The sequence below is a fragment of the Pelobates fuscus genome, chromosome 9 (genome assembly GCF_036172605.1).
Source record: "Pelobates fuscus isolate aPelFus1 chromosome 9, aPelFus1.pri, whole genome shotgun sequence".
Lineage (NCBI taxonomy): Eukaryota > Metazoa > Chordata > Amphibia > Anura > Pelobatidae > Pelobates > Pelobates fuscus.
Window position 1 is genome coordinate 65,476,113 of NC_086325.1, and position 26,056 is coordinate 65,502,168.

Consider the following 26,056-nt stretch of genomic DNA (forward strand, 5'->3'; position numbering starts at 1 on the left):
GCAAAAGTAGACAACCCGAGGTATTGCAAGCGGGGTATGTCCAGTCTTTCTTAGTAGCCACTTAGTCACAAACACTGGCCAAATATTAGTTTTTTGCTTTTTTCACACAAAAACAAATATGAACGCTAATTTTGGCCAGTGTTTGTGACTAAGTGGCTACTAAAAAAGACTAAACATACCCCACTTTCAATACCTTGGCTTGTCTAATTTTTCAAATGGTATGCCATTATGGGGGTAATTCTCTTTCCTGGGCTACCACACTGTCTCAAAGGTAACATTACTAATCTGGCAAATTTCAATTTGAAAATGGAACGTTCTATATTTGACCCTGTAACTTTCCAAAACACCATAAAACCTGTTAATGGGGGGTACTGTTGTACTCGTGAGACATCGCTGATTACAAATATGCACATTTTTTTGCAGTAAAACCTAACAGTATTATGACATTCACAGCTAAAATGGCAGACGGAAATACAAATTAAAAAAAAAATCTTATTTTCTCACCTTTTTTTTTTATTTTATTCATAATAAATTATGTTCCATATATGAATAGTTAATGATAGATTAAAGCCCTGTTTCTCCTGAACAAAATGATATATAATAAGTGTGGGTGCATATAATTTGAAAGAGGGGAACTACGGTTGAACAGACATATAGCGCAAATTCCAGTTTTTGTTTACATTTTGTTTTGATCAGAACGTGCACTATTGACTCCGTCCTGAAGGGGTTAACCCCTTCAGGACCGGCCTGTTTTTGCAATGTTTGTACGTTAAGGACCAGAGCAGTTTTAACACTTTTGTGGTGTTTGTGTTTAGCTGTAATTTTCCGCTCTCTCATTTACGGTTCCCATACAAGTTATATATTGTTTTTTTCAGGACAAAAGGGGCTTTCTTTACATACCATTATTTGTATTATGTCCAATATTGTATTTAAAAAAAATAATAAAATATGGTGAAAAATTAAAAAAAAAAAACATGTTTTTGGACTTTTACTTGAAAAATCTTTTACTTATCTACAAAAGCTAATGAAAAAAATTGCTAAATAGATTCAAAATTTTGTCCCGAGTTTAAAAACACCCAGTGTTTACATGCTTTATTGCTTTTTTTTGCAAGTTATAGGCCTATAAATACAAGTAGGAAATTGCTGTTTCAATATATATATATTTTAAATGTATCAATAGTGACCTTGTAACACCGTTATCTGTCATAAATCCCTGAAACACACCTAACATGTACATATTTTTTTAAAGTAGACAACCCAGGGTATTCAAAATTGGGTATGTCCAGTTTTTTTTAGTAGGCACTTAGTCACAAACACTGGCCAAAGTTAGCATTTATATTTGTTTGTGTGTTAAAAATGCAAGAAACGCTAACTTTGGCCGGTGTTTGTGACTAAGTGGCTACTAAAAAAGGCTGAACATACCCCATTTGCAATACCTTGGGTTGTCTTCTTTTGCAAATGGTATGCCATCATGGGGCTAATTCTCATTCCTTGGCTACCATACGCTCTCAAAGGCAACCTAACCAATCCGACAAATTTCAATTAAAAAAAAAGTAAAATCAAGCCTTATATTTGACCCTGTAACTTTCACAAACACTATAAAACCTCTACATGTGGGGTACTGTTATACTCAGGAGACTTCGCTGAACACAAATATTAGTGTATCAGAACAGTAAAATGTATCACACCAATAATATCCTCAGTGAAAGTGCTGTTTGTGTGTGAAAAATGCAAAAAACTTCACTTTCACTGACAATATCATCGCTGTGATATGTTTTACTGTTTTGAAACACTAATATTTGTGTTCAGCGAAGTCTCCCGAGTAAAACAGTACCCCCATGTACAGGTTTTAGGGTGTCATAGAAAGTTACAGGGTTAAACACAGTGCTAGCAAATTAAATTATCTGGACTTTCGGCCTGGGTTGGCAGGCAGGTCCCTCAAATTGCAATCATTAAAATTACTTAATTAGGTAAAAATATTACATAAATACACATGTAGAATTTTAATATATATACATATTTATATATTTGACGTCTACGTGTATATTTATGAAATTATTTATGTAATTATGTATATGGACATATGTATATTTCGTATTGTTTTTATTTATTTATTTATACATAGATATATATATCATTACATTCTAAGTATATTTTGATATAAATATATATATATATATATCAAAATACTGTTAGAATAAAATTGCATATATAAATATTTTTTTATAATTATTAAAAATTATTTTTATTTTTTGTTATTTATTTTTATTAACATATTATTTGTATTTTATAATAATATATATATAGCAATTATATATATTGTATATATTTGTGTGTAATTTAAATATAAGTGTATTTTTATATTAATATACGTATATATAAATATAAAAATACACTTAATATGACATTATATATATGATACATATACATATATTATATATAGATATAATACATGTATATATATCATATATATATATATATACACATATTATTATTTTTTTTTTACACTGGTTTTTTTTAACTTTATTTTTTTGATTTTTCACTTGCAGGGAGACTGCCTGTCAGCACAGACAGTCCCCCTGCAGGCAGATACACAGACACCTATTGCGGTCATGTGATCATGTGATCGAGTGATCACATGGCCGCAGGGTCCTGATCTGCCGAGGGGGGACTGCCCGGGCAGACAGGCAACCCCCCTGGACCGGGTGGAGCACTGATCGCCGCCGTGGGACCGACGGCGATCAGGTAAGTAGCCCCAGACCGTTATGACGGTTCAGGACCGTCAGCGGTCCAAACGCATGTTTTACCGCTGACGGTCCTGAACCGTCAGCGGTCCTGAAAGGGTTAAAAGGAGTAAGGGAGGGAGAATAATAACCACAACGCATAAATCCATGCAAATATGGTTTATTGATCCATAAACTATAAGACAGCAGAGAGGACACTTCTACCAAATTCTGTGGTAGATGAACGCACTATTTTCAACTGATAGTGATTGATAAACGTGTTGAAGGAGGACCATGTTGCTGCCGAACAAATGCTATCCGCAGAAATGTTGGTTGCAGCTGCCCAAGAAGCAGCCTAGCATCTGGTAGAATGAGCTCTAAGGCCTTGAGGGACAGGAACTCCGGAGGCTGTGTAGGCCTGACTAATGGCTAAGATGATCCATCGGCCAATATGGGACGAAGAAGCGGCTTGACCCTTCTTGTAACCTGAAGGAATAATGAACAGTCTAGATGTTTTCCTTATGTCTGAAGTCAGGTTCAGGTATGTAGATAAACAGCGCACCAGATCCAAACAATGCCATTTCTCTTCTTCTTCCGATGAGGGAGAAAGGCTGGCAAAATGATGTCCTGATTCATATGGAAAGCAGAAACCACCTTGGGTCTGAAAGCTGGAATCGTACGAAGGATCACACGGTCTTCCTGAAGAATCAAAAAGGGAGACTCACAGGAGAGAGCGCTTAGCTCGGAGATTCTTCTTCCTGAGGTCAAGGCAACCAACAGAACGGTTTTCAACTGTATAGAAACACTCTCCAAGGGCTCAAACGGAGAATCAGATAAGGTCTGTAAAACCAGAGGTAAATCCCAAGGAGGGGAGCAAGACCGTACTGGAGGGCGAAGCTTTAAAAAAATCTAGCAATATCTGGATCAAATGCCAATTTCCAATCTAACAGAGCAGAGATCGCTAAAGTATGCACTTTGAGGGAGCTGAGACTCAAACCCTTGTCAAATCCGTCCTGTAAAAATTGAAGGACGTCACAGATACTGGGCGACAGGAGAACTATTATATGCCAAACACCAGCTACAGAAGATGTCCCAAATACGATAGTAAGCCGATGAAGTGGATTTCTTCCTGGCATTCAGAAGAGTATAAATTACGAAGAGAAGCCTTTGCTGGAGAGACGTTGCTTCTCAATTTCCAAGCCCTTAAATTGAGAGACTGAGGAGATGGGTGAGAGATCGGACCTTGTTGTAGGAGACTGAGTTGGTCTGGGAATTTAAGAGAGAGAGTTTCTGCAGCAGGGGAAACCAAGGCCGCCTGGGCTAGAAGGGAATCACTGCCAGAATTGTAGCCTGCTCCTGTAGGATCCTTCTTAGCAGGGGAAAAATCAGAGGAGTTGGAGGACAAACATACCCCAGATGGAACTTCCACTCGCAACAGAGAGCATCCTGGTCTTCCGCCAAAGGGTTGAAGTAACGCGAGAAGAACCTTTCCACTTTGAGATTCTTTGCTGTGGCCATCAGATCTACGTGAGGAAAACCCCACTTCTGGACTGTGCTTTGGAATGCCAGAGGGGCTAACTCCCTTTCTGTGGGATCCAGGGTTACTCGGCTTGAGAAATCCACCACTTGATTGTTCTTTCCCGGAAGGTAAACTGCCTTGATCCCCTTCAAATTTTTCTCTGACCAGGACATAAGTGGGGTCAACACTTTCATTAAGCGATTGCTCTTTGTACCCCCCTGATGATTGATGTAAGCAACTGCAGATGTATTGTCTATCCTTACTCTCACCCAACTTTGTTTCAGACAAGGAAAGTGCAGAAGAGCCTGGAAGACTGCTTGCAACTCTAAAACATTTGAGGATAGAGGATACAGTTTGTTTTCCCACTGCCCCTAAACATGAAGAAGGCCCAAATGAGCTCCCCAACCTGATTGGCATGCATCCATCGTGAGAGTAACCCAAGGGATATCGTTCAGAGGATACCCTTGATATAGATTCTCGTTCATTAGCCACCATGCCAGTTCCTTCTTGATCTCTGATGATAGATTGCTTGACTCAGATCCTTGTTCACAAACTGGGATAGAAACCCTTCTTGCAGAATCCTCATATGCCACTGGGCCCATCTCGTAAGGCCTATTGTAGAGGACAAACTTTCCAGAAGGCTCATAAATTCCCGGGCCAGGATAGAGTTCAGTGGCAGGAACTGCGATAATTACCATTGCAGGGTTTAGGGGACAGAAACAGAGCACTTAGACAATGTCAATGAGCTAAAGTCTTCTGGGGCCTATAGAGTCCCTTTAAGTGTCTCATTTGCATGTCTAAATTAAAGTTTAGCAAGCTAAAGTCTTCTGGGGCCTATAGAGTCCCTTTAAGTGTCTCATTTGCATGTCTAAATTAATTTTTGGTAGTTAATGCCAACCCTATATTAACCCCCACACTAATGCTATACCAACCATACCCATTAACCATTTCTATACATTAACCCTACCTGACGCTTACCCCCAGGTCTAACCCTATCATAACCCTAAGAAAAAAAAACTGCTACTATCAGTTCTGATATTACAAAATTGATTTTCTTGTTAAAGGGATACTATACAGGGAGTGCAGAATTATTAGGCAAGTTGTATTTTTGAGGATTAATTTTATTATTGAACAACAACCATGTTCTCAATGAACCCAAAAAACTCATTAATATCAAAGCGGAATATTTTTGTAAGTAGTTTTTAGTTTTAGCTATTTTAGGGGGATATCTGTGTGTGCAGGTGACTATTACTGTGCATAATTATTAGGCAACTTAACAAAAAACAAATATATACCCATTTCAATTATTTATTTTTACCAGTGAAACCAATATAACATCTCAACATTCACAAATATACATTTCTGACATTCAAAAACATAACAAAAACAAATCAGTGACCAATATAGCCACCTTTCTTTGCAAGGACACTCAAAAGCCTGCCATCCATGGATTCTGTCAGTGTTTTGATCTGTTCACCATCAACATTGCGTGCAGAAGCAACCACAGCCTCCCAGACACTGTTCAGAGAGGTGTACTGTTTTCCCTCCTTGTAAATCTCACATTTGATGATGGACCACAGGTTCAGATCAGGTGAACAAGGAGGCCATGTCATTAGATTTTCTTCTTTTATACCCTTTCTTGCCAGCCACGCTGTGGAGTACTTGGACGCGTGTGATGGAGCATTGTCCTGCATGAAAATCATGCTTTTCTTGAAGGATGCAGACTTCTTCCTGTACCACTGCTTGAAGAAGGTGTCTTCCAGAAACTGGCAGTAGGACTGGGAGTTGAGCTTGACTCCATCCTCAACCCGAAAAGGCCCCACAAGCTCATCTTTGATGATACCAGCCCAAACCAGTACTCCACCTCCACCTTGCTGGCGTCTGAGTCGGACTGGAGCTCTCTGCCCTTTACCAATCCAGCCACGGGCCCATCCATCTGGCCCATCAAGACTCACTCTCATTTCATCAGTCCATAAAACCTTCGAAAAATCAGTCTTGAGATATTTCTTGGCCCAGTCTTGACGTTTCAGCTTGTGTGTCTTGTTCAGTGGTGGTCGTCTTTCAGCCTCTCTTACCTTGGCCATGTCTCTGAGTATTGCACACCTTGTGCTTTTGGGCACTCCAGTGATGTTGCAGCTCTGAAATATGGCCAAACTGGTGGCAAGTGGCATCTTGGCAGCTGCACGCTTGACTTTTCTCAGTTCATGGGCAGTTATTTTGCGCCTTGGTTTCTCCACACGCTTCTTGCGACCCTGTTGACTATTTTGAATGAAACGCTTGATTGTTTGATGATCACGCTTCAGAAGCTTTGCAATTTTAAGAGTGCTGCATCCCTCTGCAAGATATCTCACTATTTTTGACTTTTCTGAGCCTGTCAAGTCCTTCTTTTGACCCATTTTGCCAAAGGAAAGGAAGTTGCCTAATAATTATGCCCACCTGATATAGGGTGTTGATGTCATTAGACCACACCCCTTCTCATTACAGAGATGCACATCACCTAATATGCTTAATTGGTAGTAGGCTTTCGAGCCTATACAGCTTGGAGTAAGACAACATGCATAAAGAGGATGATGTGGTCAAAATACTAATTTGCCTAATAATTCTGCACTCCCTGTAGTCTCCAGCACCACTACTTCTTAATGTCCCTGCAGTTTTCACATTGCTGCTTTGGAACACCTCTAATGGCAGTCTCTCAGACTGCTACTAGAGGTACTTCCTATCTGCACTGGCATTCAACTTCTCCACTCCGCATGGAGGTGCTGAACGTTTCCCATAGAGATGCACTGATTCAATGCATCTCTATGAGGAGATGCTGATTACATTCCTGATATTATAGTGGTCTGTGACTGCCATCTACTGGCTGCTTTCATAATTACTTTAATTGTAATTATGAATGGTGCCTATGTTCCAGCTGATGATAAGTACACTGTGATGAGTGCTGGGCAGCTGGCAAAGCCCAGCACTAGTCACAATTGGCTGGGAACAGACATGACAGGGGGGTTCTACATGAATCAGTCTGCAGCCCCCCTCAAAAAAAAGAAAAAGATCTTTAGGCAGCCCTAACTTCCTTGGAGCTCATTGGTCAGCCTGGGACCAGAAAAAATGGCCCCGGCTAACAGAGATGAGCCTCAGGTATTTATTGATACCTGGGGCTTCTGCTGTGAGCAGAGAATAACCATGTTCAAACCAAATATGCAGCTGTTTCACGCAGCCCTGCAGGCATTTAAAGGGACACTAGAGGCACCCAGATCACTACATCTCAAGTAATCTTTGTGTAGTGTACCTGTTCTCTTATCCCTGCAATGTAAAACATTGCATGACGACGTCCAGCGTCTTATAACTCCCCATAGGAAAGTACTGATTCAATGCTTTTGCGACGGGGAAGGCCTAATGTGCACACAGCTCTTACATATTAGGTTCCCCCCATTGCCGTAATGTCACGGGAGGAGGAGTCAATCCAGTGGAAGAAAAGGTTTTTAACCCATTCATGACCAGAGGGACACTATAGTAGTGTTAGGAAAACAGTTCTGTATTCCTAACACTATATAGTGTTCCTTTACACCCACTCTGTGTAGGACAGCATGAAATTCCTGTCCTAAGGGGAACCCTTCTACTTTGAAAGTTAAATTATTGCATGAAACATTTTTTTTAAAAGGCCATATTTTTGCATTGAATTTTAGCCCTTGAGGCACAGTACATCACCGCCAGCACCTCCTTTGCCTGGACTGTACCCCAGCACAATATATATGCTGAATGCCCTTCCGGTCTAACCAATGCCCTGATCGGAGAATCTGCACCCAAGTTACAGCATGTTAAAGATTTACTGGGTCGCAGCTATTCTCTGACCTCAGAGGAGGGAAGACATCTCAAGTTCCAGGTATCCTCCGATGCCTCCTTACCTTTCCAACCTCCCCTCCAAATAGCTATACATTTAGAGGTCGGGTGACCAAGCAATACCAACTTCAAGATTGACTGGACTTCAGCACAGTCCCGATCCAAAGAACAGTGCCAAAGTATCTCTCTGTCTGGCGTTCGATTTGTAAAATTAGTCCAGGCAACACTCTAGTCCGGCTAAGAAAGCAATGTTACTGTCCAGGGCCCCCATAGCCCTCCCCACAGTGACAAGACGCTTTTACGGGTTTTTGGTGCCAGGTCTATAGTCAGTGGGTAGGCCTTCCATGCTCTTGTGGCACAGGAGCTTACATCACAGCCTCAATCTTTAACTCCTAGTACTTCATCTGTCAGGCGCTCGTCAGTGTTGTACTCATGTGTATGCATAAGAGTACAACACTAATGTTTATGGAGGAAATCGCGAATCAAGATAATGCGTTATTCCCATCTCTAGCAGAAGGATTTACCATTTAACCATAAGTCAAAGTAACACCTATTTCTCATAACTTAACTGTATTGGAATTTCAATAATATTCCAACACAGTCTTTGTGAGCATTTCATAAAGATTTTATATTATTATGAAATGCTCACTGTTTTATTTCATTTCTTTTGGAGGGGTGGAGCGGCAGAGCTGCTTCAAGTGCTTATCACAATGTTTCTGTCACTCATCACTTTATAAATTGGAAGATGAAGTCTTTATTGGATATGGCCTCCAATGTTTCTTCTACAACACTGTTCAGAGGCAAAAAAAAAGAGACAACATTTATAAGTTATTACCAAGGAGTCATGCTGAAAGTGCCCAGTTTCAAGATTGCTGTCTAAGAGAAATAGTACAATTTTACTCTAAACATAGCTCTTAAAGCAACCTGAGCCTGACTTTTGGTCAGTTATGTGATGCTGGACGTCCTCACACTCTGCATGAGGACCTCCAGCTTCAAATTTTTCCCCATAGGAAAGCAGTGATTCAATGTGGAGGTCCTATGTGGAGGTCTAATGCGCGTGCAGCATTTGCTGCGCATACGCATTCTGCCAGGCTGGTTGCGGGACGGATGAGGGGGCGGAGCTTCGACCAGCATCAAGGGACATCGGCCCTGGGATAAGGTAAGTAAATAAAGGGTTTTTAACCCTTTATTTACCAAGGAGGGGGGGTGCGAGGCAGAGGGATCGGTAGTGCACTACAGTATCCCTTTAACCACTAAAGCACCTCACCAAGCTGAATTGCATTAGGGGACTGTCCCTTTAATGTTTCTGTGGTCTCCTAGGAAGCTACCCTAGTGCAAGACCATAATCCCTTAGAATACTAATACTTTGGAACACAGCACCCTGTGCCTGGGGTATTATTAAATAAATCATTAAATTTAATCACGTTACCACACCAAAGGTTGTTCACATTGTTAGGTGTAATCATGCACAATAGTAGCTTTTAGAAATAAGGTCTTTATTTATATACCTCTCCGATTTAAAGGCTGCATGACATCAGGATATGAATCACTACATCTCTCTCTCTTTCTTTAATGTGGTGTCACATTCAAATGTGCAAAGTTTGGACTGCTGTTTACAGATAAGGAAGAAAAGTGTTTCCTTAATAAATCTAATGCAACTATATCTCTGTCATGCAGGAGCTTTCCACTTGTCATTTCTTCTTTAACAGCCTTGATTTCTCTATGCAATTTATTCAATTGTAAATTATGTTCCAACTTTAATTTATCTACCAAAGCTACACTTTTAAATTCCTGCAGTTTTTTTAAAGTCTTTAATTCTTTCTCAATGTCCTCATTTTTCAGCTGTAACCCCTGAATATCTTGCTTAGCTTTAGCAAGATGTTTATTAAGACTGCTAACCTCCACGCATTTTTCATGCAGATCTTTTCTCAAAGCCTGAATCATGGCATCCTTTTTCAGTAGGTCTTTCTGCATCTGTTTGATCAGGACTTTTTTGCATTCATTCTTCCTTTGTGATGCTGAAAAGGATGCTCTTGCGTCCTCAAGTTCCTGTACGGTTTTACAGTTTCTGGATTTCAGCTCTGATGTTTCTCGCTTACATGCGTCAAGGTGAACCTTTAAGTATGCTTGTTCAGTCTGAGTTTTCTTGATCTCATCTCGTAAAATATTTAACTCATTTCCATCCCAAATACAATTATTTTCATTATTAGCAGCATTGGAAGTGTTTACCTTCCCGCATAAGCAACAAGTCTGACATTGGTCTGTTTTAGACTGTTTTGTCTTAATCTGCTCTGGAAGTGACTCATAATCCCGAACTATCATTTTTGACAAAAATGCTTTTCTTTTCTCTTTTTCTGCTTGCTGGGTATTATACAGTGCAGTATGGTATATGGTTTCTACTGCCTTTGCTCTCTTTTCAGACAACTTTTCAGATTCCAATTGATCTGGTTCAAATGAATGATAAAGAAAATCCTCAGCACTAAAATGAGGTGAAAATAGATCTTCAACCCAATGTTTTTTCTCAGCTTCCATTCTTCACTGATGCACCTGCACATAGAAACCAAGATTAATACACACAGGAGTATACTGCAATAATTTGGTAGGCAAGAATAGCAAATCACATGACTAAATATAGCAGTAGACTTCCAGTCACTGCAAAGGGAATGGACAAGTTGAGTGGAAGGTATGCAAGCTAAGTAAGAATTTAACCACCTAGGAGAATGCTAAGCAAAGCAAATATATGGTTTTACTAGTTTTTAAAAATAATCTCACAATCATGATCCTGCAGCTTTCTCCCCACGTGATTAGATTTATTGCCAATTATGTCTCTTTTCCATCCTTTTTTCTCCTCTCTTTATACCACTCGCTTTTTTCTCCACCTTTCTATTCATCCTCTATAGTATTCCATTTTCTGTTTTGTTTTTTCGCAGTAAATTTTTTCTTCACTTTGTGATTAATTTAATGCAGTTGTTTATTGTATCACAACCTCTATAAGGCTATTACACATCTTTACTCCAATACAAATAAATTATGAAGGAAAACTAAAAAAAAAATATTAGGTGGTTTTAGTTACCTTTTTACTTACAATAACTAGTATGGTTATTGTGGTTCATGTACTGTACTAGCCACACAACGTATTGTGCCAGAAATCGACCTAATGCCGATGACTTCCATTGATGCAAGACCAGTTATCCATAAAACACGTAGATGAGAAAACAGAAATTTTTACTTACCGTAAATTCTTTTTTTCTTAATATGGTGGCAGTCACATATGGGTTTTGCTCCTCCCTGTGGACAAGACTTTTAACAAGTTATTTAAAAAGGATCCTCCCCCTTTGGGTATAAAGGCTCAGACCGCAAAACCTACCCCAGTACGTGACAAGTAAAAAAAACAGACCAAGCAAACATCCAATGCAAAAATTCTTTAATAAAGAGGGAGGGTAATAATACTGCCACCATATTAGGAAAAAAAGAATTTACGGTAAGTAAAAATTTCTGTTTTTTCTGTCATATGGTGGCAGTCACATATGGGATATAGCAAGAATCCCTCTGGGCGGGACCTATGCCACGACGGCTTGTAACACCTTACGCCCAAAGGCAGCTTCAGAGGCAGAGAAAATGTTTAGCCGGTAGTGCTTGATAAAAGGTGTTGTAAGATGACCAGCATGCTGCCTTGCAAATGACTTCTGGAGATGCAAGTGCTCTTTCTGCCCATGAGGTAGCCATAGCTCGAGTAGAATGGGCCTTGATTGCAGCAGGAGACTGAAGACCTGAGGAAGAATATGCCAAATCGATAGCCTGAATAAGCCAATGAGATAAAGTACCACGGGAAGCTACCTTACCCTTTAAGTGACCCTGAAAATTAACAAACAGGTGATCCGAAACTCTGAATTCCTTTGTTCTGTGTAAATATATACGTAACGCTCTTCTTACGTCCAACTTTTGCCATCTGTGTTCTTGAAGGGATGAGGGCGCACTAAAAAAAGAAGGTAAAATAATAGGTTGATTCACATTCTTTGAAGATAAAACCTTAGGAAGAAATGATGGTCTCGGGTAAAGAACCACCTTGTCCTCATGAAAAATGGTGAATTCGTCTGAGGAGGATAGTGCGTGAAGTTCTCCCACTCTTTTGGCTGAGGTGATGGCCACCAAAAACAAAACCTTAAGAGATAAAATCTTTAAAGGAACTTCCTCCAAAGGTTCAAACGGGGTAGCACTAAGGGCTTGAAGGACTAGGGCCAAGTCCCATGATGGAAACACTGATCTTTTAGGAGGCCTCTTGAGGCTGATGGATCTAAAAAACCTTCTGACAAAAACATTTGCTGCCAAATCCTTAAGAAGAAAAAAATTCAAAGCTGATATTTGAACCTTGAGAGTTGAGACTCCCAGGCCAGCGTCAAAGCCTTCTTGCAAAAACTGAAGAATGTTATCAATTGATGGTTGTAATATCGGGAACCGGTGATCCCTACACCAGTGCAGAAACTTGGACCAAATTCTAAAGTATATCCTAGAAGTTGATACTCTAGTGGCGTGGAGTAAGACAGGTATTCTCTTATCTTGTAATCCCTTGTTTCGAAGGATCAGCCTTGCAGTAGCCAAGCCGTCAACCTGAACATCTCTAGTACTTTCAAGGGTAGGTTCCTGTTCACAATGAGATGAACTGAAATGGGAAGTTCCCAATAGCTGATAGTCATCTTTTTTAGGGCCGCAAACCAGACTCTGTTTGGCCAATAAGGGATTATTGCTAAAATCCTCGCCCTGTCCGTTCGTATCTTGAGGAGGACCTTTGGGATCAGGGGCAGAGGTGGGAAGATGTAAGCCAGCTGAAAATCCCACCCTATTGATAGAGCGTCTATCCAACTGGGTTGATCTGTTCTGAATAGGGAGGCGAAGTGGTAAACCTTCTTGTTTGATTCTCTTGCCATCAGATCTACTTCTGGTACTCCGAATTTCCCAGTCAAGATTCTGAATACGTCCGGGTTTAGAGACCATTCCTTTTGGTCCCACTTTCCCCTGCTCAAATCGTCGGCTATTACATTGTCGCTGCCTCTTATGTAGACCACCGCAATGTCTTCCAGATTTCTCTGCGCCCATTCCATAACGTCTGTACAAAGACTGTAAAGCCTTCTTGCTCTGGTTCCCCCCTGTCGATTGATATAAGAGACTACCGTGCGATTGTCTGACTGTATCTTGACCGCTCTTTGAAGTAACCAAGGTCTGAGGTGATGAAGAGCATACAGAACCGCCAACAATTCTTTGAAATTTGTCGATTCCTCTGCTTCTCTGGAAGACCATTTCCCTTGGAACATGGTGGAGCCTAAGTGGGCTCCCCAACCTGAGTTTGAAGCGTCTGTGGTGACTATCAGCCAAACCTTTGGTAGAAAGGACAAGCCTTTTAAAAGGCACTCTGAGGTTATCCACCAATCTAGCTGTGTTTTCACCTGAGGGGACAGTAGGAATCTTCCGTCTAGATCTTCCTCCTTCTTTGACCAAGAAGCCAGGATGTTCCACTGTAAAGGTCTGACCTTTGATCTTGCCCATTTGACTGCCGGAAAAGTGGCCGTAAGAAGCCCTAACACACTCATGGCCTCTCTGAAGGAACAACTTTTCATCCTTTGGAGGTTGGAAATCGATTTTCGGATCTTTATTCTCTTCCGTCTGGGCAGAAATATTGACATGGAGGCTGAATCGATCTTGAAACCGAGAAACTCTATTACTCTTGTTGGAACGCAAACTGATTTTTTTAGATTCAAAATCCAACCATGGTCCTGAAGAAACTTTATAGTGATCCGCAGATCCTCGTGCAGTTGACCTTCGGTATGAGCCACTAGAAGCCAGTCGTCTAAATATGGGACAATTGAAACACCCTTTTCCCTTAAATGAGCAGTTAGAGGAGACAGGATTTTGGTAAAGATCCTTAGAGCGGAGGACAGACCAAATGGTAGAGCCCTGAACTGGAAATGAACGGCGTGACTTCTTCTTCTTATTGCAAATCTTAGATATTTCCTTGAAGCGGTGGCTATCGGAACATGTAGATACGCATCCTTTAAGTCTATTTTTACCATAACGTCTCCTTTTTGCAATAGAGGAAAAATTGATGCGATTGATTCCATACGGAATCTGTGATAAGGGATAAACTGATTTATCCTCTTCAAATCCAGAATGGGCCGAAATGAGTGGTCCGGTTTTGGAACGAGAAACAGTCTTGAATAGACTCCTCGAAATTCCTGTTTCTGTGGCACTCTTTCTATAACCCCTTTGTGAAGAAGCAGCCTGGTCTGACAATGTAGAGCTTGAGATTTCTTTGTGGACTGGTAGGATGAAAGTAGAAACCTTGATCTTGGCTTTTCCAGAAAAACAATCTTGTGTCCCTCTCGGATAATCTTTAGAACCCAAGGATCCTTTGTGGTCTGTTCCCACACCGGGAAAAAATATTGGAGGCGTCCTCCTACACCTCTGGCGTCAAAAACGTTTCCCTTTGTCTCTGAAGGTTCTTTTGACCTCATTACTCTGTTCAAATTTCCGTTTTTTTTCCTTTCTTTGAAAATAGTGTGGTCTTTCCTGAAAGGGTCGCCTACCCCTGGATTGATAATTCCTGTAGCCTGGTCTCCAGGAGAATTTTCGATCTTGAGGAAGTGCCTTCTTGGTTTCTGACATCTGACGTATGATTTCTTCTAAGGGAGCGCCGAACAATTTAGCTTTTTCCAGAGGAAGTTCACAAAGGACTGCCTTGGACGCTGTATCTGCCGACCAAGACCTCAACCATAGGGCACGTCTTGCCACCGAAGTCAAACCCATGATCCTGGAGGCCAATTTCATCACTTCTACTGACATATCCAAAAGGAATTCATTTGCTAAATGCATGTTCTAAAACATGTGACTAAGATCATCAACCTGGCCAGACGAAAAATTTTCTTGTACTAGATTTAGCCAAACTTCATTCGCTCTGGCTACTGCTGTCCCTGCCAGTAGGGCTTTACATTGGAAACCGGCTGTCTGATAAGCTCGCCTACACGAGGTTTCGGCTCTCTTATCCATGGGATTTTTTAATGCTGCAGTTTCCCCTATAGGGATAGTGGTTCTCTTGGCAATCTGTGCCACCTGAACATCAACTTTTGGGAGATCTTCCCACATAACGTCGCTAGCCGGCCTAAAGATATCCTTGAAGTGTCTGGAAACAAAGGCACGTTTTTCCGGGTTTTTCCATTCCCTAAAAATAGAATCAACTAGGCTCTGTTGCACAAAAAAACCTCTCCTAGGATTTTCTGATCCCTGAGGTAGGATGGTCAGATTCACTTCTTTAATAAATTTACGGATTGCCTCTGAGGTAAACCCCACTGGTTCACTGGATGAGGAACCTGAATCCTCTGATTCGACAGAAGAAGAACATTCTCCTGAAGATGATCCAGATGAAGAATTTATTTTTCTTTTATTGATCTTTTGTTGACTGGGGGCTTCTACCCATTTAGATTCCTTAATCGTGTCCAAGGTCTGGGACAAACTCTCCTGGAACCAGGATAGGAAAGATTGCATATCCTTTTGCTTCTCTCTTTCCAACGAGTTTGCAGTACACAGACTGCATATTTTCTTCCTAGACCCGTCTGGGAGAGGAGTTGCACATTCGCTGCAAACAATATGTTTGGACTTCACCGTAGCCTTTCTAGGCGTGGGGGTTAGTTTCTCCTTATCCATCTCAGGTGGACTAGACATATCTGTAAAATTAAACGGAGGCTCTTAGAATGGATTTTCTTCTTCAGAAAGTATTTCAAAGTAAAGATCAATTTCTGTAAATCTTACCTCAAAATACCTCTGAGCCGTGGGGGGGGGGGGGGGGGGCAGGTGACACGGCGTACCTCTTCTGATCTGCATCATGCTGTCAGTGGGTACCAGCACAGCTTTTAAATTCAAATTTTCACGTTTTTTTTTTTTTGGTATATCTCTTTAAGCTTCCGTTTGCGCATGCGTCTTTGCGCACCCGGAAGATTAGGTGGAACGCAAACACCACCCGGGCGTGCGTTCCACCGCTGTGCGCTTGCTCAGAGCGAGCTCCGCCTCCCGGAAGTATTTGCCTCTGTATGCTCCGTAACGTGAAAAAAACGGAGCATGGGCCACTCAGCTTACCACCCGGGCAGCTCTCGGACCGGATCCCCCAGACAACATCCTGTGTGTCTCACCAAACGACGAAGTCCTGTCCATCCCTATCGGGACAAGAAAGAAGACTGGGGTAGGTTTTGCGGTCTGAGCCTTTATACCCGAAGGGGGAGGATCCTTTTTAAATAACTTGTTAAAAGTCTTGTCCACAGGGAGGAGCAAAACCCATATGTGACTGCCACCATATGACAGAAAAACAAATCAATGCTTAGGTATTTAAGCGGATTCTACAGGTACACAAATGCTAGTTGCAATGTATGTTCAGTTAGTTATGTATTTTTATTTTTTATGTTTTGTTTTTTTAAATAAAAGGAACACTCCAAGTACCATAACCACTAGAGTGTGCTATAGTGGTTATAATGTCAGGAGTGCCCAAGGCTCTCCACCAATGTAAGTAGTTAAACCGTGTGACAACTTACTTGGGGTCCGCAAGGCACCAGTCACATCCTTCATGAGAGCCAGAAGCTCTCTACATTGAGCTAACCTCATTGTCAGAGTGATCAGTAGACTTGTGCACAAATCCCTTTAACCCCTTAAGGACACATGACATGTGTGACATGTCATGATTCCCTTTTATTCCAGAAGTTTGGTCCTTAAGGGGTTAAGCTGCGCTGAACAAATCAAATGCCTTTTAATCTATGGGCAAACTAAACAATTTGTTCAGGCTTGCCTAACCAATCGATTTGTTCGTCATTAGATTGTCAAGCACTTGATTGGTTCAGAATAGCTGAAAGATTTGTGCACAAGTCTAGTGATCAACTCAGTCAATGAGCTAACCCTGGTAGGATATAATTAAAGGAACACTATATTTACCAGAACTACAGATAAATGTAGTTCGTCTAGTGTGTATAGTCTGTCCCTGCAGTTATTTTAATGTAAACACTGCCTTTTCATAGAAAAGGGAGTGTTTATATTACTGCCTAACAACACCTGTAGTGGCAATCACTCAGATGGCCACTAGAGGTACTGTCGTTCAGCATCTCTACGGTCTGCATGGAATGTTCCTCTTAGGGATGAGTTGATCCAAGTGAATGGATAGCCGACTTAGACAATTGTCCCAGTTTGGCTATTTTGAAATTGACTTTAGTTAATAAACCTGCTAGAGAAACAAGGATTTTACTTAACTTTTTTTCCCCAACGCCGAGACTCACTTACTGCTGCCACCCATTCTTCCCACAATGTAATCCTGTTGCTTCCTGTCTAATTCAATGCTTTTCTATAAGGAGCACTAGGGAAAAGATGTGCATCCAATCAAAAGCTTCTCATAACGAAGCACTGAATAAAATGAGGACGAATACTTGGTGTCTTTTAATCCTTCAATCAAAACATTGCTATATCTACTAAATGGCAAAGTTTTACATTGCAGGGCTAAAACGACAGGGCCACTGTATTCAGATCACTCCGGTGAGATAAAGTAGACTGTGTACCTTTAGTGGTCCTTCAATGTGTAAGCATTAGACTGAAATACAAGGAGGGACCGGGCAGTAGCTGGCTGGTGACATTCATTCAATCTTTTAGAAGCAAGGCTGAAAGGAGAAGTATCTTAACTAAGATGAAGTTATGTTGGCACCTAAAATGTCTTTTTATAAGAAACACTGCAGGCACTATAACCACTACCATTCCCTGCTTCCTCCCTGCGATAAGATCTCTTCATTGAGCTAAGCTGGTGGTGGAGGCTTTAGTTAATTGGCAGAGAGTGTTCAGATGATGCTCTCAGCTGATGTGCTGGTTCCTGCTCTGTTTAACACCTTACATGGGATGGGATGGGATGGTGCCATAATAAATAGTTCGATTATAAATTCACCACAATTCAGGATGGCTTATTCACTAAACTCCCAATTGTAGCAAACTACAATCAGAATGGCATAATTCAGGCTAAAAGCTGTGACTAGAGATTAGATAAAGATAGTTTCCAAATTAAAAAATAATATATATATATAAATTCGGTATAAACACATTTCTCCGAGTAACTCACTGTCTCCGTAGGGTTTCTGTGTGATTACAGCTGCCAGTCTATGCTTGGTTTCATGCACGTGAACCTCCGAGCTCTGCCCTTAGCAACGACAGGAAAACAACAAATCACAGCCTCACGGCGAGTGATGATGACGTCACGGCCAAAGCGCCAACCACGCTCTCTAGCTCAGCTCGCGCCTTGGAGGGCACTGTTTAGAATCCCAGCTGGATCCAGGCGGCTTGCTAGCAGCGTGACGCCGCGCGAGCTGCCTCTCGGACTTCCGGTGTCTGAGCGCTTTCCACAACAAAGACCTATCCCCCTCCCCCTTAGCACGGGGTGAGAGGCCATTTTGTTGGCTACCATCGCAATGTTGTTTAATTATTGTTTAGGTCGGGAAAAACGATGGCAGTTGCTACAGATTCCTGTGTTCCTCCCAAGCAGCCTTCATTGTTTAGAATCACCGATCAGCCACAGAGGGTGAACAGCAAACACACATTGGCACCTTCAGCCGCCATTTTTGATACTGGAAGAATAAAATGCACACTAGCGACCTCTGTTGGACTAAATACAAAAGTAGCCAGTTCGCATATGTTTTTTATAAATATAATGTAATTTTAAAAGGTTAATTTAAAGGGACGCTCCAGGCACCCAGACCACTTCTGCCCATTGGAGTGGTCTGGGTGCCAACTCCCACTACTCTTAACCTTGCAACTGTAATTATTGCAGTTTTCATAAACTGCAATAATTACCTTGCAGGGTTAACTCCTCCTCTAGTGGCTGTCTACCAGACAGCCACTAGAGGTCACTTCCTGCTTCCTCACGCTGTGTGAGGACCTCCAGCATCGTTCAATTTCCCATAGGAAAGCATTGAAAAGTCTCAGCTATTCAGTTCAATAACTCCTGGATCACATTGAAGGAGAGATATGCCATTTGTCCTCTAATGCTAATGCCTGCCTCATTACTCTTTGTACCATCTTGTTACCTGTAGTAGCTGGTAAAATTGATACCGGAGAAACTGACGGAAGCCAAGCACAGAGAGATGGACACAGGTTTCTTCAGGAAGGAAGAGATTCTTTATTGGATCACCGATCGGGACTCAGAGGGACTAACGTCACCAAAATACAGCAAGTTCTGAGCCCCGGACAATAGTGCAGGCTCCTTATATAGGCACATAACTCCTCCCATATTAAGCTCCACCCGCACATTCTCTTGACCAATCAATACAAATAAGAATTAACTTCCTGCTTGACCGCATGGCCTGTCCAGCACAATGGAGGAGGGGAATACTACATCCTGTATTCTTGCACATGCTCCGTACACTACTGATCGTATCTTGCCTCGTGCAACCAACTGATCGATACGTCAGCATATGCACGTACACATGCCACGTGGTAATCTCGGCCTACTAAATTTATTTTTACCGAGATTCCACCACATTCCCCCCTTTGATGCCTCTTGATATTTCACAATTACTTGAGGCATCACTTAACCTTTGTTTGCATACACCGCAAGTTACCTTGAACCAGACCAGACTTATCTTGTGATGTGAATCTTCAACACTCATCTTCCTGCATTGGTTCTCCCTGATCTAGAGCCTTATATTTATGAATTGCCATTATCTGTGCAGCAGCCTTCCTCTCTGCTATATTTTCTATCAGGCTTTGCACAGACCTAACTACTAAGGGTATAAGACACGGCAGGAGTAGACACAACATTAAAATTAGTAGGACTCCACCTACCACTGCCTTAAGCCCTCCAAACCACTCATACCAGCTACCAAACCAACTACTTGGATTATACCCTTTCCATACCTGTGTAGGCACATGCGCTAGTTTAACCATATGGCTAGTAAGCTCAGCTATTGCTTGCCCTTCGTCATTTATTTGAAGACAGCAATTGCTCAGGTTAAACTTCCCACATACACCTCCCTCTACTGCCAATAGGTAATCCAAGGCTAATCTATTTTGGTACACTGCTGTCCTCATCCTGGTATTATGCTTCGCTAGAAGATTGAGCGCTTGTGATGTCTCGTTAGTAATGATCTCAACCACTGCCTGTAATCTTATAATACGGTTGAGCATATAAATTGGGGTTCTATAACCAAAGGTACCATCCTCTGCCCACGTGGCTGGCCCATAGTAATCTATAATACGCTGGGGAGGCCATTCATTATCTTCCCAGGCGCCTATCTCTATAGGTCCTCTTTTCTTCCTATGATTCACATCATACACTTTAACACCTAAAGTCTCACCTGTTTCAATAGGCAACAAGAAGAAGGATGGTTTGAGCATACCCAACACACATGCCCCTTCCCAGTCCTGTGGCAACTCCGAATAGGCTTTCTTACCACAGATCCAGTACAAATTTGCTGGGGCTCTCCAGTTAGATGTGATGGATAAATCAAACCACACATCCTTTAAATTGGCGTATCTAGCAAACGGGTTAGATGGTTCTGAGACATTTGAAGCCGACCACCAAGTTGTATTCTTTGTATCATCATCATAAGCTTTTTGCCCTAGACAAGTTAATTCTCCTACAGAAGTATTATACATCATTCCTCTCCTCGCTATGCAAACATAACCTATGATGGAGGTCTTTAATCTCCACTCAGATTTACCTCTAACACTCATATGATAATCGGCTTGTGTAGATATTAATTGGTCAACTGCCTCAGAACCGGACATTACCTCCTTTGCTTCCCAAGGCCATTGGTCTCCCATGTTAGTACCTCCACACACATAGCAGTTGGTAACATTAAGACTACCGGCAATACTTTCAGCTAAATCAATAAACAGGTTTTTAGCATTATGGGGGATCTTATTATCTATGCTCATCTCTTCATAAAAGGAATGGTATACTTGATGAGTTTGGGAGGATACCGTATCAGTCTCTATCCCTATAAACAATACTGTCCCAGGGTCTAAACCCGTCCCATATATTTGAAACCCAAATAAATTACCATATTTATCTAAGAACTTGTCGGGGTTATTTATAAGTATATGGACTGGATTGCATTCCATAGACTTACAATATGGACTGGTAGGCAACTTAGTCACAATCATGTCCTTGTCTACTGTCTGTCCCCAAGTTGCCCACCCCACACAAGACCAATATGGGCAAAAGTTATAATCTCTATTTGGGCATCTAGGGCTCACATACTTATTTTTACTACTGGGACAAATATATTTATCGTTAGACCCATACGTCCTCTCCCATCTAAGATCCCCACATACATTCCACGGCTTTCTACCACTTGATATCGCCTTACACGCATCAAATAGCAGAACACCCGAAGAATGTACGGATTCTAATACCGTCTTATTAATTAGGGTCCCCTGAGGATCTCCATTCCTGAGAGTCAACCAAATTGTACGAGGTTGATACTCTGACTGAAGCACTTAGGTTCTCCTACTCCTAAATGGCACACACTATATTCTATATTTAAGTATCTACATCTTGATACATCTCCTTTACACTCGTATTGCGAATGCCAAATTAGGGTTTGGGAAATATGGTTACCTGTTCTTGTAGTCTTAATGCATACCTCACAGCTAGGAGTGTCGGTACCTCTACCTTCCTGAATATAAAAACACACATATAAAAACATTATTAGAAACACATCTTTCGTCGTCATCCTCAGTCTTCGTCCGTGCGAAGGCACCTCAGCTTCCAGGATGTAAGGGCTGCAGGGAATGGAGTTCTGCTCGTCTTCACAGGGGTCCCTTCGGGACTTTTCCTGGCTTATACACTCGTTGGTGAGCGGACAGGCTTTATTATGGCCTTCTCACTCACTTACCAAATCTCTGAAACAATAAAATTTGTAATCCACAAGGTTCCTCGTCACTCCGACTGAGTCGTGCGCTTTAACCGGATCTTGCAGGGATTCTCTGGATCTGCTGTAGCTTGCCAAGAATCGACTGCTGCTGGTTTAACCCTGGAGTGATGTATCCACGGAGTCACTTCGGCTACTTTTATCGCTGTAGGGGTAGACAAAAGAACAACATAAGGACCTCTCCACTTGGGCCCTAACGGTACATTATTCCACTCTTTAATCCACACTTGGTCTCCTGGGTGGTAACTATGAACTGGGGGATAAATATTCACAGGTAATCTATCTTGTACCCATTTCTGTACCTCCTCCATAGTCTTACCCAACTCTACAACCTGCTGCCGGGTAATTCCTTCTCCCAACTGACTCAAATCCCCCCTTAAGTTACCAAGTACGGGAGGTGGTCACCCATACATGATTTCAAAAGGAGAGAGGCCCATCCTTCTGGTAGGTGTACTGCGGATTCGCAATAGAGCTATGGGCAAGAGAACGTTCCACTTAAGTTGGGTTTCCTGACACATTTTAGCCAACTGATTCTTAATAGTTCTATTCATTCTCTCTACCTTACCAGAACTCTGGGGTCTATATGCCGTATGAAGCCTCCACTTTATACCAAGCATATGAGTCAGTTGTTGTAGGCACTGATGAACAAAAGCTGGACCATTGTCCGATCCTATAGAGCAGGGCAGTCCATATCGGGGTATTATTTCTCGTAGCAGGAATCTCACAACTTCCCCTGCTTTCTCTGTACGAGTAGGACATGCTTCTACCCAGCCTGAATAGGTACACACAACTACCAGCAGGTAGCGATGTCCACCAGATTTAGGCATCACTGTATAGTCAATTTGTAAATCGGACATGGGGAGTCCCCCCATAAACTGGACTCCTGGTGGCTTTACTGGTCCTTGCCTTGCATTATTTTTAGCACACGTTACACATCTTCGTACAATGGCCTGAGTCAAGTTGGACAATCTTGGTATGTAGAAATGTTTTCTGAGAGATTCTTCTGTACTATCTCTCCCAGAATGTGTCCGTTGTGATAGTTTTGGACAATTTCTACCGCTAGTGATGCTGGAATGACTATTCTTCCATCTTCTAGCTGATACCACTTGTTCTCCAAATACTTTCCAGGTTCAGTCTTTAACCACTCCTCTTCTTGAGCTGTATAAACTGGAGTCCATTGAGACAGTGGAGTTGGTATAAGAGCAGCTATATGCCCCACATACTCCTGTCTTCCCGATTCAGCGGCACGCTTAGCTGCACTATCTGCCATCCGATTTCCTTTGGTTACATCACCATCTCCTCTCAGATGCGCTCGACAATGTATAATACCGACTTCTTTCGGCTCCCACACTGCTTCCAATAGTTGTAGGATTTCAGCTGCATACTTGATTTCTTTGCCTTCTGAATTCAATAGTCCTCTTTCTTTATACAAAGCTCCGTGGGCATGAGTGGTTAAAAACGCATACTTGGAGTCCGTGCAGATGTTCACTCTTAAACCTTCAGCCAATTGTAACGCTCGTGTCAGTGCTATCAATTCTGCCTTTTGTGCTGATGTTCCTTTTGCCAGTGGCCGAGCTTCTATACCCTTGTCTATCGTTGTTACTGCATATCCTGCATAGCGGATCCCTTCTTTCACATAACTACTGCCGTCGGTGTAATATTGAACATCGGGGTTCTGGATGGGAAAATCACGAAGATCTGGTCTACTTGAAAATACTTCATCCATCACTTCCAAACAATCATGTTGACTTTCAGTAGGTTGTGGCAAAAGGGTAGCTGGATTTAAGGTATTAACAGTCTCTAAATGCACTCTTGGGTTTTCACACAACATTGCTTGATACTTGGTCATACGGCTGTTACTAAACCAATGATTTCCTTTGTAATCCAACAACGTCTGTACTGCATGTGGGACTCGTACATAAAGTTCTTGACCCAGAGTGAGTTTATCGGCTTCAGCTACTAGCAGGGCGGCTGCAGCTACGGCTCTTAGACAAGGTGGAAGTCCGCTGGCCACTGCATCCAGTTGTTTAGACATGTAGGCAACAGGTCTTTGCCATGATCCCAAGTACTGTGTCAATACTCCCACAGCCATTCTTCTTTGCTCATGTACATACAGGTAGAATGGTCGTGTGTGATCAGGCAGGCCTAATGCTGGGGCACTCATCAAAGCCTTCTTCACATCTTCAAATGCCGTTTGCTGTTCTTGAGTCCATAAGAAGGGGTCGTGCTCTGTACCTTTGATAGCTGCATACAGAGGTTTTGCCAGTATCGCGTAGCTGGGAATCCATATCCTACAGAAGCCTGCTGCCCCCAAGAATTCTCGCACTTGTCTTCTATTCTTGGGTATCGGTATTTGACACACAGCTTCTTTTCTCTCTGGCCCCATAATTCTTTGACCTTCAGAGATATGGAATCCCAGATATTTGACAGTTGGCAAACACAACTGAGCCTTCTTTCTAGACACCTTGAATCCTGCCTTCCAGAGAATGTGTAGTAGATCGTGCGTTGCTTGCTGACATATTTCCTTTGTAACTGCTGCTATCAACAAGTCATCTACATATTGTAACAATACACACTCTCCTGGGATGGACTCGAAATCCAATAAATCTTGACTTAGAGCTGACCCAAATAGGGTAGGTGAATTTTTAAACCCTTGGGGCAGTCTTGTCTAGGTCATTTGGCGTTTTGAGCCCGTTACAGCGTTTTCCCATTGGAAAGCGAAGATACATTGACTTTCTGCGGCAATTCGGAGGTAAAAGAAGGCATCTTTGAGGTCTAGGACTGTAAAGTAAGTAGCCCCGCCCGGAATTAAAGCAAGCAGGTTATATGGATTGGGCACAACTGGATGTATACTAACAACCGCATCATTGACTGCTCTCAAGTCCTGTACAGGTCGATACTCATCTGTACCGGGCTTTTGAACAGGCAGCAATGGGGTGTTCCAGGGGGAAGTACAGAATTTTAGGATACCATACCGTATGAACTTATCCAGATAAGATTGGATGTTCTTCTTAGCCTTCTGCGGGATGTGATATTGTCTTAGGCTCACTGGATAAACCCCAAGTTTTAGTTCGATTTTAATAGGTGGAATATTGCGGGCCAGTCCTGGTGGGTTGTTCTCTGCCCAAACTCCTGGTATGTTGAATAAGGATGCATCACTCCTAGGGTTTTGGCTAGTAAACGCTGTATAAAGTCGCCACTCTTCTTCCTTTGGTACGGATAATGTCATAATACCTGAAGGTCCATTAAACTTTAAGGATGTTGTTCCATTTGGTAGGAACGTAATCTGCGCTTGTAACTTGGATAGCATATCACGTCCCAGCAATTGGACTGGACATTCAGGCATATAAAGGAATTGATGTTTTACTACGTGGCCTCCCAATGTACAGAGTCGACTTTTAAGAACCGGTTTTGCAGCACTTCTTCCAGTTGCTCCTATTACAGTAATAGTTCTTCCAGATGGAGGAGCAACTAGGTCAGTCACCACCGAATGTTCAGCACCAGTGTCGATCATGAACGCACTCCTTTTTCCCCCTATCGACCATAGGCTCCGCTCGACCAAGGGGGATGGAGCCCGGTCGGTATCAATAGTCCTCCATGACCGTGTCAGCCAATCCTACAAAGTCCCTACCTTCTCTATCGCGGGACCTTTGCGCTGCTGGATAGTACCTGTCTTCCCTTACACTTCCTCTGTTCCCATTACTTCCTCTTTTACCATTGCTCCCTCCGGGGCCTCCTCTACCTCTCGCTCTACCTCTAAAGTTTCCATAACCTGTCCTAGGTCTGTCTCTCTCATACTGTTCCCTTCGTGGACACTCACTTCTCCAATGCCCTTCTTCCCTACAGTATGCGCACTGATTTCTACTCAGAGGTTCCTCATTCCATCTACTATCGCCTCTATCTGGGCCCCGTCTATCTACGCCTGCGATCGCTACCGCTAGCATATCTGCCTTTCTACGCATCTTGCGCTCTTCCTCTTTCTTTGTCTGTTTCCCTGTTCATTTATACTTTATTTGCTACCTCCATTAGTTGAGTGATAGACA

The 26,056-nt window shown here is 42.1% G+C and overlaps 1 protein-coding gene across 1 annotated transcript; it reads right to left on the reverse strand.

Annotated features, from left to right (window-relative positions):
- Nucleotides 1-9,634: 9,634 nt before the first annotated feature.
- CCDC160 (coiled-coil domain containing 160) lies at nt 9,635-18,335 on the reverse strand. Its single transcript, XM_063433533.1, has 2 exons — nt 18,203-18,335; nt 9,635-10,623 (listed from the first exon to the last, which is right to left on the reverse strand). Exon 2 carries the CDS (start codon nt 10,606-10,608, stop codon nt 9,646-9,648), a length of 963 nt encoding a protein of 320 aa, XP_063289603.1. The 5' UTR covers nt 10,609-10,623; nt 18,203-18,335; the 3' UTR covers nt 9,635-9,645.
- Between the last annotated feature and the right edge of the window lie 7,721 nt (nt 18,336-26,056).